Source organism: Seriola lalandi, unplaced genomic scaffold (assembly GCF_002814215.2).
Source record: "Seriola lalandi dorsalis isolate HSWRI2012SDOR001 ecotype SW California unplaced genomic scaffold, Sedor1 jcf7180002053816, whole genome shotgun sequence".
Lineage (NCBI taxonomy): Eukaryota > Metazoa > Chordata > Actinopteri > Carangiformes > Carangidae > Seriola > Seriola lalandi.
In genome coordinates, this window is record NW_019524369.1 from 24,484 (window position 1) to 37,127 (window position 12,644).

The following is a 12,644-nucleotide window of genomic DNA, read 5'->3' on the forward strand; positions in this document are numbered from 1 at the left end:
CTTCCAGCACACATACACTGAGAATGGACCATTCAGTCTGAGACATCTTGCAATTAAAAAAAAAAAAAGAGAAATATTTGCACATTTACAGATTATATACAATGAAATTCATGAGGGAGAATGAGTGTATATATAGATATAGCTACATATAGGTAAGAATTTTAACTAGATAATTAATGTTGTTCTGTTTTATTTATTTATTTATCTTTTTTGGGGGGGGGGCTACATCAGACAAAGCAGAGTATTTTTAGATGTCGTCTGGCATATCTGGCAGGACATTCTAAAGTACTTGCAAGCACTGTATTAATTTGTTACCCAAATGTACACGTACATAATATGCAAATATGTAAAACAAAAATATGTGTCCATTTAGTGTCATTTCAACATAAATAGCAAATAGCCTCTAGGATTACTGTAGGTTATTTAGACCACAAGGATGTAAACACAATAGTTTACGCAGAATACACAGATGACACATAATTCAAATGTACAAATAATCTGTTTAAAAAGGAAAGAACAAACACTGCAATGGAAATGACATCGGACACTGTGGTGACTTCCTGTAACGTGTTTTTTTTTTTTTATATAGCGGATATAAGGGGGGTGAAAAACCTAGGGCAAACCCGCTTCGGCTGCTCATTGGTCCAGAAATATGGAATCAGATGACGTAGTGGTTCCGGGTTTCTAGGTCCTCAGAAAAGGTAACTTTCGGTCATTTCTGGGCGGTAGGGAAACGGTTGATGCCTACGGCTGGAGGTAAGAACGCAGCAAGCCTGCCAGTTAAACAGGGTATCACTCTCTAGCTGGCCGCTGTAATCTCATTACCGCCTTTATCCGTTTGTAGATTTACATTAGGGTTAATTTGTGTTGGCATTGTTTAAAAGGTTTTAGCCACATCCTCAGCAGCTAACGTTAATCAACTTGACGTCGGTTGCTCAATGATAGCTGTACCAGCAGCGTGTGGCGGCTTTTGTCATCGTTTCGACTGCCATCCCGCTCCTCTCCCATTGTCACATAACCGCTGATTAACGTATTAACAAAGGGGTTAGATTCACCTCATACGTTATCGTAATTTTTGAAGATGGCCAATTGTGATTAAGTTTATTTTTCATTGGAGCTTTTTATGGTTTCTAAACGTTCTTGTGATGAACTTGGGGATTCCCTGTTAACCTATATAACTATATGTAGTTTCTGTTGGTTAAATTAGCAATATCCGCGCAGCCCGAATACTTTATGTTGCCATGGAAATAACACAGTCATATGTGATGAGTGTATGACAAAGTGGACTACTCAGATCAAATATGCCGTCATTACAGTCCGGTCATCAATTTGGCATTAGTCTTGCTCAAGTCATACTCATGTATTTAAACTATATGTTATGTTATGTTATGTTATGTTATGTTATGTTATGTTATGTTATGTTATGTTATGTTATGTTCGAGCCACACTGACGAAAAACGAAGCTCTGAAATCACTGGCCACAACGGCTGTAATATCTGGTAGGCAGTCAAGAATGTTTCAGGTTTACTACTGGAGTTCATCCAGATTTCTTGAAGATATACAAACGTGTGACGTAGACTACAGATAATACAGATATGATTCACTGAAATGTTAATCACACTATGTGGTAAGCCTCCGAGAAAGGGAGGGTAACATCAGTACACTTCTGACATTATAATACGTAGATACTGTTACTGAGTTGTTTTTTCCTTTTAGATGTAGTGGGGATCATATCTCTCCATAGCTGTTTTGTGGCATGAAAATAGGTCCCATATGATTGCTGACAGTTGTAAGCTACAATTACTTTATTACGCAGTGTGCGTTTGCATTCCTTTTCCTGTTAGCTGGTTCTGTCACTTGTCAGTTATTTACCTTGATTATTGATAATTGATACTTTGTTGAAAATTGGTTAAGAGTGCAACATTTAGTTTTAACTCCTTCATCTACCCTGCACTGTATAGTTATTGGTGAGCTAAGCTTGACCTAGAGTGGCCTTTCACTGACCACAGAGTGGGGTGAGGCTTAAGAGTATTGTCATTGGTTGTCCACAGCTTGATCCTCTTCAGCATAGCTCACAGGGCTGTGGTCATCGGGCAGTGGTCAGTCTGGCCATGTCTCAACACTGCTTCATCCCTCCATGACCTCTCAGACCTCTCTTACTGTTGAAAGGGAGGCAGGTGTTTGAAAACTATGAAGGAGGGACCTTAAACTATTGCAACACACCCATGTAGGATGTCTCACTTAAAACTGAGCTTTGAGAGCTGACAGACACACAGAGGCTGTTTGATTCACAGCAAGAGGGAAGTGAGTCTGATGAGTGCTGAGTGTAAAGGCAGCATAGCACAGTCCTGCTGGGTGTATGAGGAGGTTTTCAAGGGATTGACATCCAGACACTGATGGTAGATAATCTCTGGGTTGGTCTGCTGATTCACAAACCATTGTTTTGAAGTGGTTCCGTTTTTCTTGTGAAAAGTGTGCTGCCAGACATAGATTAACCAACTTCCTCCATGGCTGTTGGCAAGTGATATTTGGTGTGAAAAACAATGTTTTATTGCTCTGATTTTTGACTTGTGAAATGCTTTGATTAATGGTAGTTATTTCATATGTGTTTGATCACCTTGTCTGATGATATTTTCTTTTCCCTTTTTTCCCTTTTCTAGGTGTAACATTTGAGTGATTACAGCTGTGGGATTTTTAAAATTGTTTATTCTCTGGGCTTTTCTCTTTCTGAGACTTCCCTTCTGACGCAATTCTCCTTATACGCATCAAACATCTTTGGGACCAGTGTACCATACAAAACTAGTGTGACAACCACTGCTGCTCGTTTCCCCTCCCTGCGCACTCTGCCAGAGAACAGCATGGGTCTTCAGGCAGACTCAGCACTCCAATCTATTCTCCTCTTTCCAATCCACCTTCTGGTATGGCTGTACTCCGTCCTGTCCTTTCTACCCTGGTACTACGTCACCGGTGCCGGGCAGAGACAAGCTTTGTCCAAGCGGATAAAGGCCCGCTCCATCTCAGGCCGTGCTGAGGGACCATACCGATCTGTGGACCATTTCGACTGCCTGGCCAGGGAGGACTTCCCAGGCAAGGACACGCTGGATAAGCTTTTCGAGTATGCTGTACAGCGATTTGGAGAAACACATTGTCTCGGTACCCGAGATATTCTGAGTGAAGAGAATGAGATTCAACCCAGTGGTAAAGTTTTTAAAAAGGTAAGGATTCCTGCTACTATATTCTTTTGGTGAGGGATACTTTTGAGGACAAATATATCTAATGTTGCATCTGACTCTTTTCCTTCAAGCTGATCCTTGGGGAGTATAAATGGCTGTCCTACAATGAACTGGATTCTATAGTGAGTCAGTTTGGCAGTGGATTGGCAGCTCTCGGACAACAGCCCAAAAGCACCATTGCAATCTTCTGTGAAACCAGAGCAGAGTGGATGATCACTGCCCAGGCGTGCTTCAGGCGTAATTTCCCATGTAAGGATATTCTGTCTGAACAATACAGTACAAGATGTTATCTGACAGAGTATGAATAATCTTATCAGCTGCTGTTGATATGTTTTGGCTCACTGGGTGTTTTGTTTTCACAACAGTGGTAACATTCTATGCCACATTGGGAGAGGATGCTATTGCATATGGACTGAATGAGACTGGTGTTACACATCTAGTCACCAGTGTGGAGCTGCTTGAGACTAAATTGAAAGTGAGTTAATCCCTTACAACACATGAATAGAACCACTCATTTTGATCAAGTTTTTTTCTCATAAAATATCTCATAAAATATCTGAAATATCTGTCTGCGTACATGATCATTTGGGACTAAAACCTCAAACTTGGTATGACTGAAAAGTAAATCGCTTTAACTTCTCGCAAGCTTCTAAGGCCATATGGACACATGAATGGATGAACACAGTATCTGTTATTCAAACTTGACAGGAGACATACTCCATTATTAAATGAATGGCTTGCAGTGTTACTGTGTACTTGTATTTTCAAGCTGGTGTAGTTTACAAAATAAGAATGAATTCAATTTATTATGGCAGTTATTTTCAACATGGTATGCTTGTTCAGCCAGTTTTAAATTAGGTACAGCAAAATGTGGTCTGTGTCAATGTGAGAAATGACATTACTTTACATGAGCTCTGTGAATGGATTGATTAAAATCCTCACATTCCCCCAGAATCCTGGGTTAAGATAAGATCAAAAGGAAATTAATGGAATATGTTGTAAAATACTTTAGATGAATATGATAGCATCTCAGACCGACTCGAAAAATTCCAAACTTCTTTTAACATATTTGTGGGTCTGACAGTAGTTCCAGTGGAGATTTCTTTAGCATGTCAAGCTGCTGCTCATTGTAAAGATTATGTCAATGTATATGGACCTAAAATTTCTTTTTCATGAAAGATTATCATGTGATTTGGCATCCTGTTTTGATACCAGTGTTGTCCTCTCTTTCTGTCCAGAATGTGCTTCCACAGATCCCAAAACTGAAGCATGTGATCTACGTGGACCAGAAGAAAGCGAGCACAGAAGGCTACCCAGCAGGACTCTCCATCCACAGCATGGAGGCTGTACGAGAGCTGGGCGCGCTGCCTGAAAATAGTGTGTATTTCTCTGACTCACCTTTGTTGTGCTTTGTTTTTTTGTCAAATTCCAAGTTGAAATATCTCACATACAGTGAAATACAATAACTGATTGTTTGTCCTGCAGTGGGGAGGGCAATTGTGAAGCCCCAGCCTGCTGATCTGGCTGTGGTGATGTACACCAGTGGCTCCACAGGCAGACCCAAAGGAGTCATGATTGTCCACAGTAACCTGATCGCAGGAATGACAGGACAGTGTGAGCGCATCCCTGGTCTCGGGTGAGTTGGAGTATTGGTCAGTATGTAGAGAATGAATTTGTATGATGTAATGTGTGCACAGCAGAGTTTCGCACAGAGTTCAACTAAGCCCAGCTTCACAGCTCTTACTGAAAAGCACATCTCCAAAGCTCCTTTATCTGTTCCAACATAAACAACACTAGCTTAGAAAAAGACAACTGGATGACCGTAGAATTTTCCATATAAATCAGTGCCATGACTGGATTCCAGCAGCAGAATAACCAGAAAGAACCACACTCTAAAAGGTTCAGTGTTGAAAGTTGGAAAGAGGAACACAAAACGTGTAACCTTTACTTTCTCTTCCCTGTGTTCCCGCAGGCCTAATGATACTTACATAGCCTACCTGCCGCTGGCTCATGTTCTGGAAATGACAGCTGAAATCTCCTGTGTCACATATGGCTGTCGGATCGGCTACTCATCCCCGCAGACACTGTCAGACCAGGTAATACCCAGCACCAACACCAGGTCTTATGCTGTATCTGTCAACATGTATGCTATATTTGGTTATTACCTGGGCAACTTGGTGTGGTCATTATTGCAGTTAGCTTAATCATTGTTGTTGTTTAATGTAATCAGTGCCTTCAGCTGTTTTTCCTCTGTTCCCTTTAGTCCACCAAGATAAAGAAAGGAAGTAAAGGAGACAGCTCAGTACTCAGACCCACACTGATGGCAGCTGTGCCAGTAAGAATCCTGTGTTATATTCTTTTTTTCTTTCCATTACTCACAACCCTGCTCTCCCTTGCTCAGTTTTACACACTTTTTTTCCCTTACTCATCATCCAATGTATAAGTTAATCCTGTATGTTTTCTCCTAAACAGGAAATTATGGATCGCATCAACAAGAACGTGATGAGCAAAGTGCAGGAAATGAGTTTCATTCAGAAGACTCTGTTTACTCTGGGCTACAAGTATAAACTAGAGCAGATCAAGCGGGGCTATGACGCACCACTCTGCAATGCGTAAGAAACCACTATGTTTCCCTAAGTGCCTTAAGAAATAGTGTGTTTGTATTGCTCATCTTGGAATCAAACACACAGCAATCTTTCTTTGCAGCCTCTTATTCCGGAAAGTCAAGAAACTTCTGGGAGGAAGAGTGAGGATGATGTTGTCAGGAGGAGCCCCGCTGTCCTCAGCCACTCAAAGATTTATGAATGTATGTTTCTGTTGTCCAGTGGGCCAGGGCTATGGTCTCACAGAAACCTGTGGAGCAGGCACCATCACAGAGGGTAAGAAAGGATTTAAAGTGTAGAGTAAGAAGAGAGAGTAAAGGTGGGAATTAACAATGTCATTAAGATATTATGTATTTTTATACAGTTGTGGACATCAGCACTGGTCGCGTTGGAGCTCCTCTCATATGCTGTGAGGTCATTCTCAGGGACTGGGCTGAAGGTATGGCTGAAAAACATCTTGGTACAGGCTGTACTTACAGTGCAGAATGAAAAGTATTTATTTAATTGCAGAGTAATTATGTGTTTGTTAACTATTTAATTTGCCACTTTATCTCAGGTGGATACACCAGCAAAGACGAGCCGAACCCAAGAGGGGAGATCCTGATCGGTGGTCCCAATGTAACCATGGGTTACTACAGGAATGAAAGCAAAGATCAGGACTTTTTTGTGGATGAAAAAGGGCAGAGATGGTTCTGCACTGGTGATGTAGGAGAGATTTACCCAGATGGCTGTCTACAAATAGTGGGTGTGTATATTCCCAAACCAGTTACACATTACCTAGGGACATGACAATCATCTGACGGTGTTTGTAAAAGGCACTCCTTTCATACTCAATTTCATAGCCCTAATATGCAGTCAATGTGGCTGTAACTTTTTAATGGAAAATTGTTTGTACTTGGAACAGCAGCACTGTTGTAAACACATATTTATTTTCTCATTTAGACCGCAAGAAAGACTTGGTCAAACTGCAGGCTGGGGAGTATGTGTCTCTTGGTAAAGTCGAATCTGCGCTGAAAAGCTGCCCTCTCATAGACAACATTTGTGCATACGCAAACAGGTGAGATGAACTTGATCTGGTTGGATATGTACGGAAGCACAATGCATTCATCTGAGAAAAAAAATGTGCAATTTTTTCTGAATTATTATTTCACGTGATCTCGTTCATTCAGAAAAACAGAGCAGGAATTAATTTTTCTCAGGTTGAATGCATTATGCTTCTAGAGATATGAGATCAAACCATCATATTTCCAACTTCTACAATGCCTTTCAAAATCTCAAAATACCGTCTACAGAGGATATAAAGAAATGTTAGTGTGAGGAATAAGGTGTAAACATATCACCTGACTTATGGAAAGACAGCCTGAGACATATCCACGTTATATGACAAACACTGTTTAATGCTGTTTGATACGTCTTGAACTTCAACTGGTACTTTTTTTGCTGAACTTCAGTCAGTGCTTATAATTGAATTAACACTTCAACTTCTTACAGCACTTTCTTTTGAACTATTATTTCAGCTTTCACTTTTGTGTTTTGAATTCCACTTTAACTATTACTTCAACTGAGTATCTCAACTATTCTCAGTGTTCAAACTGCAAATTTCCAGCAGTGAGCAGTGACTTTTATCAACCTTGTTCCTAATGTTCATCCTTGCAGTGACCAGAACTATGTGATCAGCTTTGTGGTTCCCAACCAGAAAAAGTTGACAGAAATGGCCAAACAGAGAGGCATTGTGGGAACATGGGAGGAGATCTGCACTCACCCCGACATGGAAAGAGAAGTTCTGAAGGAGATCAAAGTTGTTGCTGCTAACAGTAAGAGCCGATCATGCACAATCCTTTTATGCATACTTTTTTTATTTCTGTCCTTATCTCCACCTTTAACCTCAAGTTCTTTTTGTGTGTTATGTACCAATGTTTTAGTAGAAAAGAGCAAATTATTCATTCCACTATGCTGTGATAAATTTGGGTGAGTATCACAGTTCTCTTCCTCTTCACTTTTCATCCAGTTAAACTCCAGCGATTTGAGATTCCAGTGAAGGTACATCTCAGTCCAGAGCCGTGGACCCCAGAGACCGGACTTGTGACAGATGCGTTCAAGTTGAAGAGGAAAGAGCTGAAGAACCACTATCTCTACCACATAGAGAGAATGTACGGGGGCAAATAACTTTGACAATTTCACCCAAGAGTCCCAGTTATTATCATAGCCACTGTTCTGATGTGTAGATAATTTTTCCTGGTACCCATTTTGGCTTTTCATGCTATTTGTGTACCACAGACATCCAAATGGAAACGTTGTGAACAGAGAAGCTGAAGCTGTAGATAGTTGTACCTGTTGATCCATATGTGCTGCTTTTTATTTGTGTGTGTTGAAGTTTTGATTGTCAAAGAGATGCACCTATGTGGCAGCTCTTACTCCATGAGAAGGGTTTGAGACCATTATAGCACTCAACTGCCATCCACTCAAATCTCCTGGCACTCTGTAGCTGATAGAGTACCACTGTCCTCCATATATTGCCAACGCTTTGTTATTACTTCCATTGAAAATATTAACTGTAATCATCGCAGTCGCTTTTAAAGTTGCTTTGTTAAGTTGGAGTACTGATGTTACTGTGCCTTCAGTCTGCAGTACTTGTGTAGTCAAGCAGAAGTAAGTGGCATCTATATAAAAACAAATAGTTTGTGTTTATTACAAAAATGGCTAAACTGCCATGTTAATGTTTACTTTAGGCTTTAGGAAAAATATCCCAACGCAGAGATAAACCAACATGGATCATAGAGAAAGTTACTCATGATCATGTCTGCTTATCCTTTTTTTTTTTGACCAATGTTTTATTTATTCAGTTGTTATTGTGTCAGTTTATTGAGAAAGTAAGACCAAAATGTGTAAACATAAATGACTCAGGAAGATAAGCAAATGTTTTAATATATGAAATCGTCAAATAGTGGGTTGCTCGCGTAGAAAGCACTTCCGTCAAAATTGTGGGCACCTTATTTATTTGAGCGCAGGATTGCTTAACTACTAACTAGTTACTAAAAATGCTTCTAAGCTAAAGTCAGACCTGGCATACTGTAATACTGTACGTATTTTACCTCAGTTAACAGGTTAATGTACAATTTGGTATCAAATGGTTAAGTCTGTGCATTTTAATATTATAGGAGTGTTTTCTATGTATTTTTCAAAGTGTTGTGTTGATGTATTTGCACCACTAAACCTTTAAGGAAGCAGACATTGACAGTCACTTTACAGTTGGTTGTTCGGTGATCCTATTTGTATTTATTACTCCATCATTATGATCACATGCCTTGGTCAACATTTCAAAAATAAAAAACATTTTTTCGTAATCAGTGTTGTGTATGACTTTTTTTTATTTTATTACAAAAAACATAGAAATAAACCATGCTAATTTTTCAACATTAGCATAAAGGAGGAGAGCCTCAGTTGTTCCAGTCTTGAAATCGGAAACAGTCACTAGCGATCTTCCAAACAGGCTGGTCATTGTTGGGTGAAGCCTGAGCTGTTAAAAGGAAATTCTGGTTGAAGAAACGTGGTTTGTTCCCTTCAAACTTGACTGTACCACCAGTCACCACGAGCAGAGTAGTCTGACCTTGGGTTGCTTGTTCTGAGAATGAAGAAAGGATATATTGATGAGTGATTACTACATCACAATCACACCTTCAGTAGAAAAACATCACATGTTGATATCTTCACACTTCAATTTGATAGATTTAATCCACTGCATCATTTGTACACGGCTCTCTTCTATTCTGGGGAACAGAGGGGAAAATCCACCTAACTTGCACTCATGTACAGTCTATTACAGAATACTTCTACTACTGTACAGTGCATGTCCGGCACATAGTATAGCTATAGATCTATCTTTAGTCTCTATTTTCATTTATGTTTAGTTTTCTACTTCATACAGGTATTTTACATAATTTATCCTTTAAATGTATTGTTTGTTACCTCGGTCATTGTCTGTTGCAACACTGCAGTATCCCCTTAGGAGAATCAATCTAAACATATTTGAGAATGACCATTAGCACTTGAAAGGGCTTTGTGTTTGTCCCACTAACCGTGAACTGGCTGACAGTCCAGTGTGTGAACTTGGAACTCGCTTGATGGCAGCGACTCAAAAAACTCTCCCAGAGAGTCCTGTCCTGACACTGCATTGCCGTTCCACACCAACGTTGCCTTGTCCAGGTAGAGTCGGGTCAAGTTCTGAGACATAGGAGCCAGTAAATAATGACAGTTAAGAACAGGAATAACAGCAACATATGACTTCAACCACAAGCAGAACATAGTGTACACTGGTATTTATATTTGAGAATTTAAAAAAAAACATCAGTTAACAATTTATCAGATGAGATTATTTTTTGATACAAACAAAATATTCATGAGGATCCCTTAAATTTCATTACTACAGAAATGTGACCAAGCTAAAGACATGGCCAAAAGTTTTAATACCCTTACACCTCAATTAAACAATGCTGCGTTCTTCCTGGAAAGTGTTCAAAGTAAAATCTCTTTCATCATGCATATCTGCATGTCTTTGGTAAAATGGCTTGGACAGAATTATTGGTACCTCTGAGAAGTGTTGATAAAAGTGGACTATAATAATATTTTAAGCAGCCTTGTCATCAATTAGTATCACAGGTGTCTTCTATCTTACAAACAGTCTGCCATCCCATTTAAATGTAAAAAGTGCTCATTGTGCTGTTTGGTATGATTGTGTGCACCACACTGAGCGTGGACATAAAAAAAGAAGAGACTGCAAAATAGATATAAGCTGATCTCCACAACCAAGGTACAACAGCCCTGTCTCAGCTGCAAGTCTTGGCTCCTCCAACAGGTTAATCACCCAAAAACTTACATCTAAAAGCTGCCAAGAATGGATAAGAGGAAGACAGGACTGTTATGATGTGGCCTGTTATGAGTCAAGAATCTTAATCCAAATGAATGTCTATGGAAAGAGCTGAAACTGCAGTGGGGATAAGGCGCCCATCAAACCTGAGAAAACTAGAGCAGTTTTATCAAGAAGAGAAGTGTAGAAGTCTCATTAAGTAGTACTTGATTGGTTAACAGGATGTGCTACAAAATATTAGGTCCCAATTTCTTTGTCCATGCCATTTTCATTTGTAGTATAATTTTAAAAAATATGTTGCATCAAAAATCACATGTGGCGTCTATTCTACAAAACACAACAGAGAAGAAAAGAAAACTGTTTTTTCTTTTTGAAATGAAAAGGAACCATGGTATACTTTTAGCCACGTCTGTATATGGTGACTGAGACATTTTAAGTTGTCACTGCTCTCTAGTGAGCAAACAGTGCATTACTATTACTGTCTGACACCTCAATCACACTGGTTATTGTTGTTTTATTTGTCAGATGTATACATACCAATAGTGATACAGTAACCTAAATCAGCCGATAATATTGGTCATATTGGCTCAATGGTGCTCATTTAAAATAACTGGAGAAAAAAAAACACCCAACACAGACCATTACTCACCCTTCTTTTCTTGTCCATGCAGTCGTAGTAAATGTTAACAAATTCCTCTGAATATCTGCATGACTGGTCGACATGGGTCCTGAAATCCTGTTGTGACAATTACTTATTAAATGCTGACCACGATCGTGAAAGACAACAAGTGAAGTTATTTGCGACTGTTTATTGTAAAAGGCGCACATTGGAAACTGGCTAGCTAGCAAAACACTGCGTTAGCTGGTTGATTTCAGTATAAACGTGTAGTGAAAGTTTCAAACTTACCAGCGTGCTAGTCATGACTACAGATATACCGATGAAAACAGTGGCACTACCATCAGCTGGATAGTAGTAAGTCTTTTCTTGCATCAAGTTCAGGTGGCTTTCTTGTTCACTTCGTACCCAACGCAGCCATTTTGTGGCATGTATTACTTCCTCCGGGCACCAGCTCCACCTACCAAAATAAAATATTTGTAAGGCGGACATGCTTCTATTTTGAGGTTTATTATATATATATACATATATACATTAATATATACATTAATATATGAATATATAATATATTCAAATATAAAAATAAAAAAACCGTATATCCTCTCAATCAAATTACTCAATTTAAGATTGAAATAGGATTTGGTAGCACTCATATCTTGAGTTATTTTGTAGAATATTATTAATTAAAAGTGTAGGCTACTTTTATGTTTTTATCTTTCTTTATGCCTCATATGATGATGACCCTGTCTGAATGGCTTTCCATATTTCCTGTTTTAATCAGTGATTCAGGAAAAATTATAGTATAATGATTGAATGAATAATCAGGTTTACAGTGGTCGACAGTATGTACTTTTAATTTTATAATGTACTTAAGTACAGTTCATTAAGTATTTCATTTTATATTACTTGTACTCCACTACGTTTTATTTTACTGGGCTTCATATATGTTACAACTAAAGCTTGTTACTTTGCAAATGAAGACAGAAAAACACATTAAGCTTATAAAATAGGCTACATTAGTCAAGATGAAATATTTTCTAAGCTCTAAGCTACACAAAGAGGTACAGTTCTACATTGTTTTACTAAATAAATAATAGAGATAAGTTGACTCAAGAAAACAAACAAAATAAAAAAGCTGCTGTAAATTTGTATAATCTGTATGAAGTAACAACCCGTCCGATTTATCTAGTGATCCTTTGAAGGGGCATGGACTAAAATGCAGATAATGTAGTTAAAACTAGCTCCACTTTAAGTTTTAACAGTCTCTTTATATAATGTATGGCTTTCTACAGAATCAGATTTTCAGCCCAATGAGTACTTTTGGTTTT

General features: G+C 38.8%; 2 protein-coding genes across 3 annotated transcripts; one reads left to right on the top strand and one right to left on the bottom strand.

The window, feature by feature from the left end:
* The first annotated feature begins 701 nt into the window (after positions 1-701).
* On the top strand, positions 702-9,180 carry LOC111651836 (long-chain-fatty-acid--CoA ligase 4-like). 2 transcript variants are annotated; one of them, XM_023401889.2, is made up of 15 exons: positions 702-756; positions 2,661-3,215; positions 3,305-3,482; positions 3,599-3,708; positions 4,472-4,610; positions 4,719-4,869; positions 5,206-5,329; positions 5,497-5,568; positions 5,706-5,845; positions 5,940-6,112; positions 6,201-6,275; positions 6,393-6,581; positions 6,779-6,893; positions 7,493-7,650; positions 7,845-9,180. In XM_023401889.2, exons 2-15 carry the CDS (start codon positions 2,859-2,861, stop codon positions 8,000-8,002), a joined length of 2,139 nt encoding a protein of 712 aa, XP_023257657.1. In that variant the 5' UTR covers positions 702-756; positions 2,661-2,858; the 3' UTR covers positions 8,003-9,180. The 2 variants fall into 2 exon arrangements, with proteins under 2 accessions (XP_023257657.1, XP_087028935.1); XM_087172809.1 differs by lacking the exon at positions 702-756 and adding an exon at positions 2,104-2,304.
* Positions 9,181-9,186: 6 nt separating this feature from the next.
* LOC111651837 (NTF2-related export protein 2-like) lies at positions 9,187-11,758 on the bottom strand. Its single transcript, XM_023401893.2, has 4 exons — positions 11,608-11,758; positions 11,350-11,436; positions 9,913-10,057; positions 9,187-9,458 (listed from the first exon to the last, which is right to left on the bottom strand). Exons 1-4 carry the CDS (start codon positions 11,689-11,691, stop codon positions 9,274-9,276), a joined length of 501 nt encoding a protein of 166 aa, XP_023257661.1. The 5' UTR covers positions 11,692-11,758; the 3' UTR covers positions 9,187-9,273.
* Between the last annotated feature and the right edge of the window lie 886 nt (positions 11,759-12,644).

Coding starts and splice junctions, on each gene's coding strand:
- LOC111651836 (XM_023401889.2), top strand. CDS start 2,859: ATGGGTCTTCAGGCAGACTCAGCACTCCAATCTATTCTCCTCTTTCCA. Junction 3,216..3,304: donor GTGGTAAAGTTTTTAAAAAG/GTAAGGATTCCT, acceptor TTTTCCTTCAAG/CTGATCCTTGGGGAGTATAA. Junction 4,870..5,205: donor GAGCGCATCCCTGGTCTCGG/GTGAGTTGGAGT, acceptor GTGTTCCCGCAG/GCCTAATGATACTTACATAG.
- LOC111651837 (XM_023401893.2), bottom strand. CDS start 11,691: ATGCAAGAAAAGACTTACTACTATCCAGCTGATGGTAGTGCCACTGTT. Junction 11,437..11,607: donor TAGTCATGACTAGCACGCTG/GTAAGTTTGAAA, acceptor TTGTCACAACAG/GATTTCAGGACCCATGTCGA. Junction 9,459..9,912: donor GGACTGTCAGCCAGTTCACG/GTTAGTGGGACA, acceptor CTTCATTCTCAG/AACAAGCAACCCAAGGTCAG.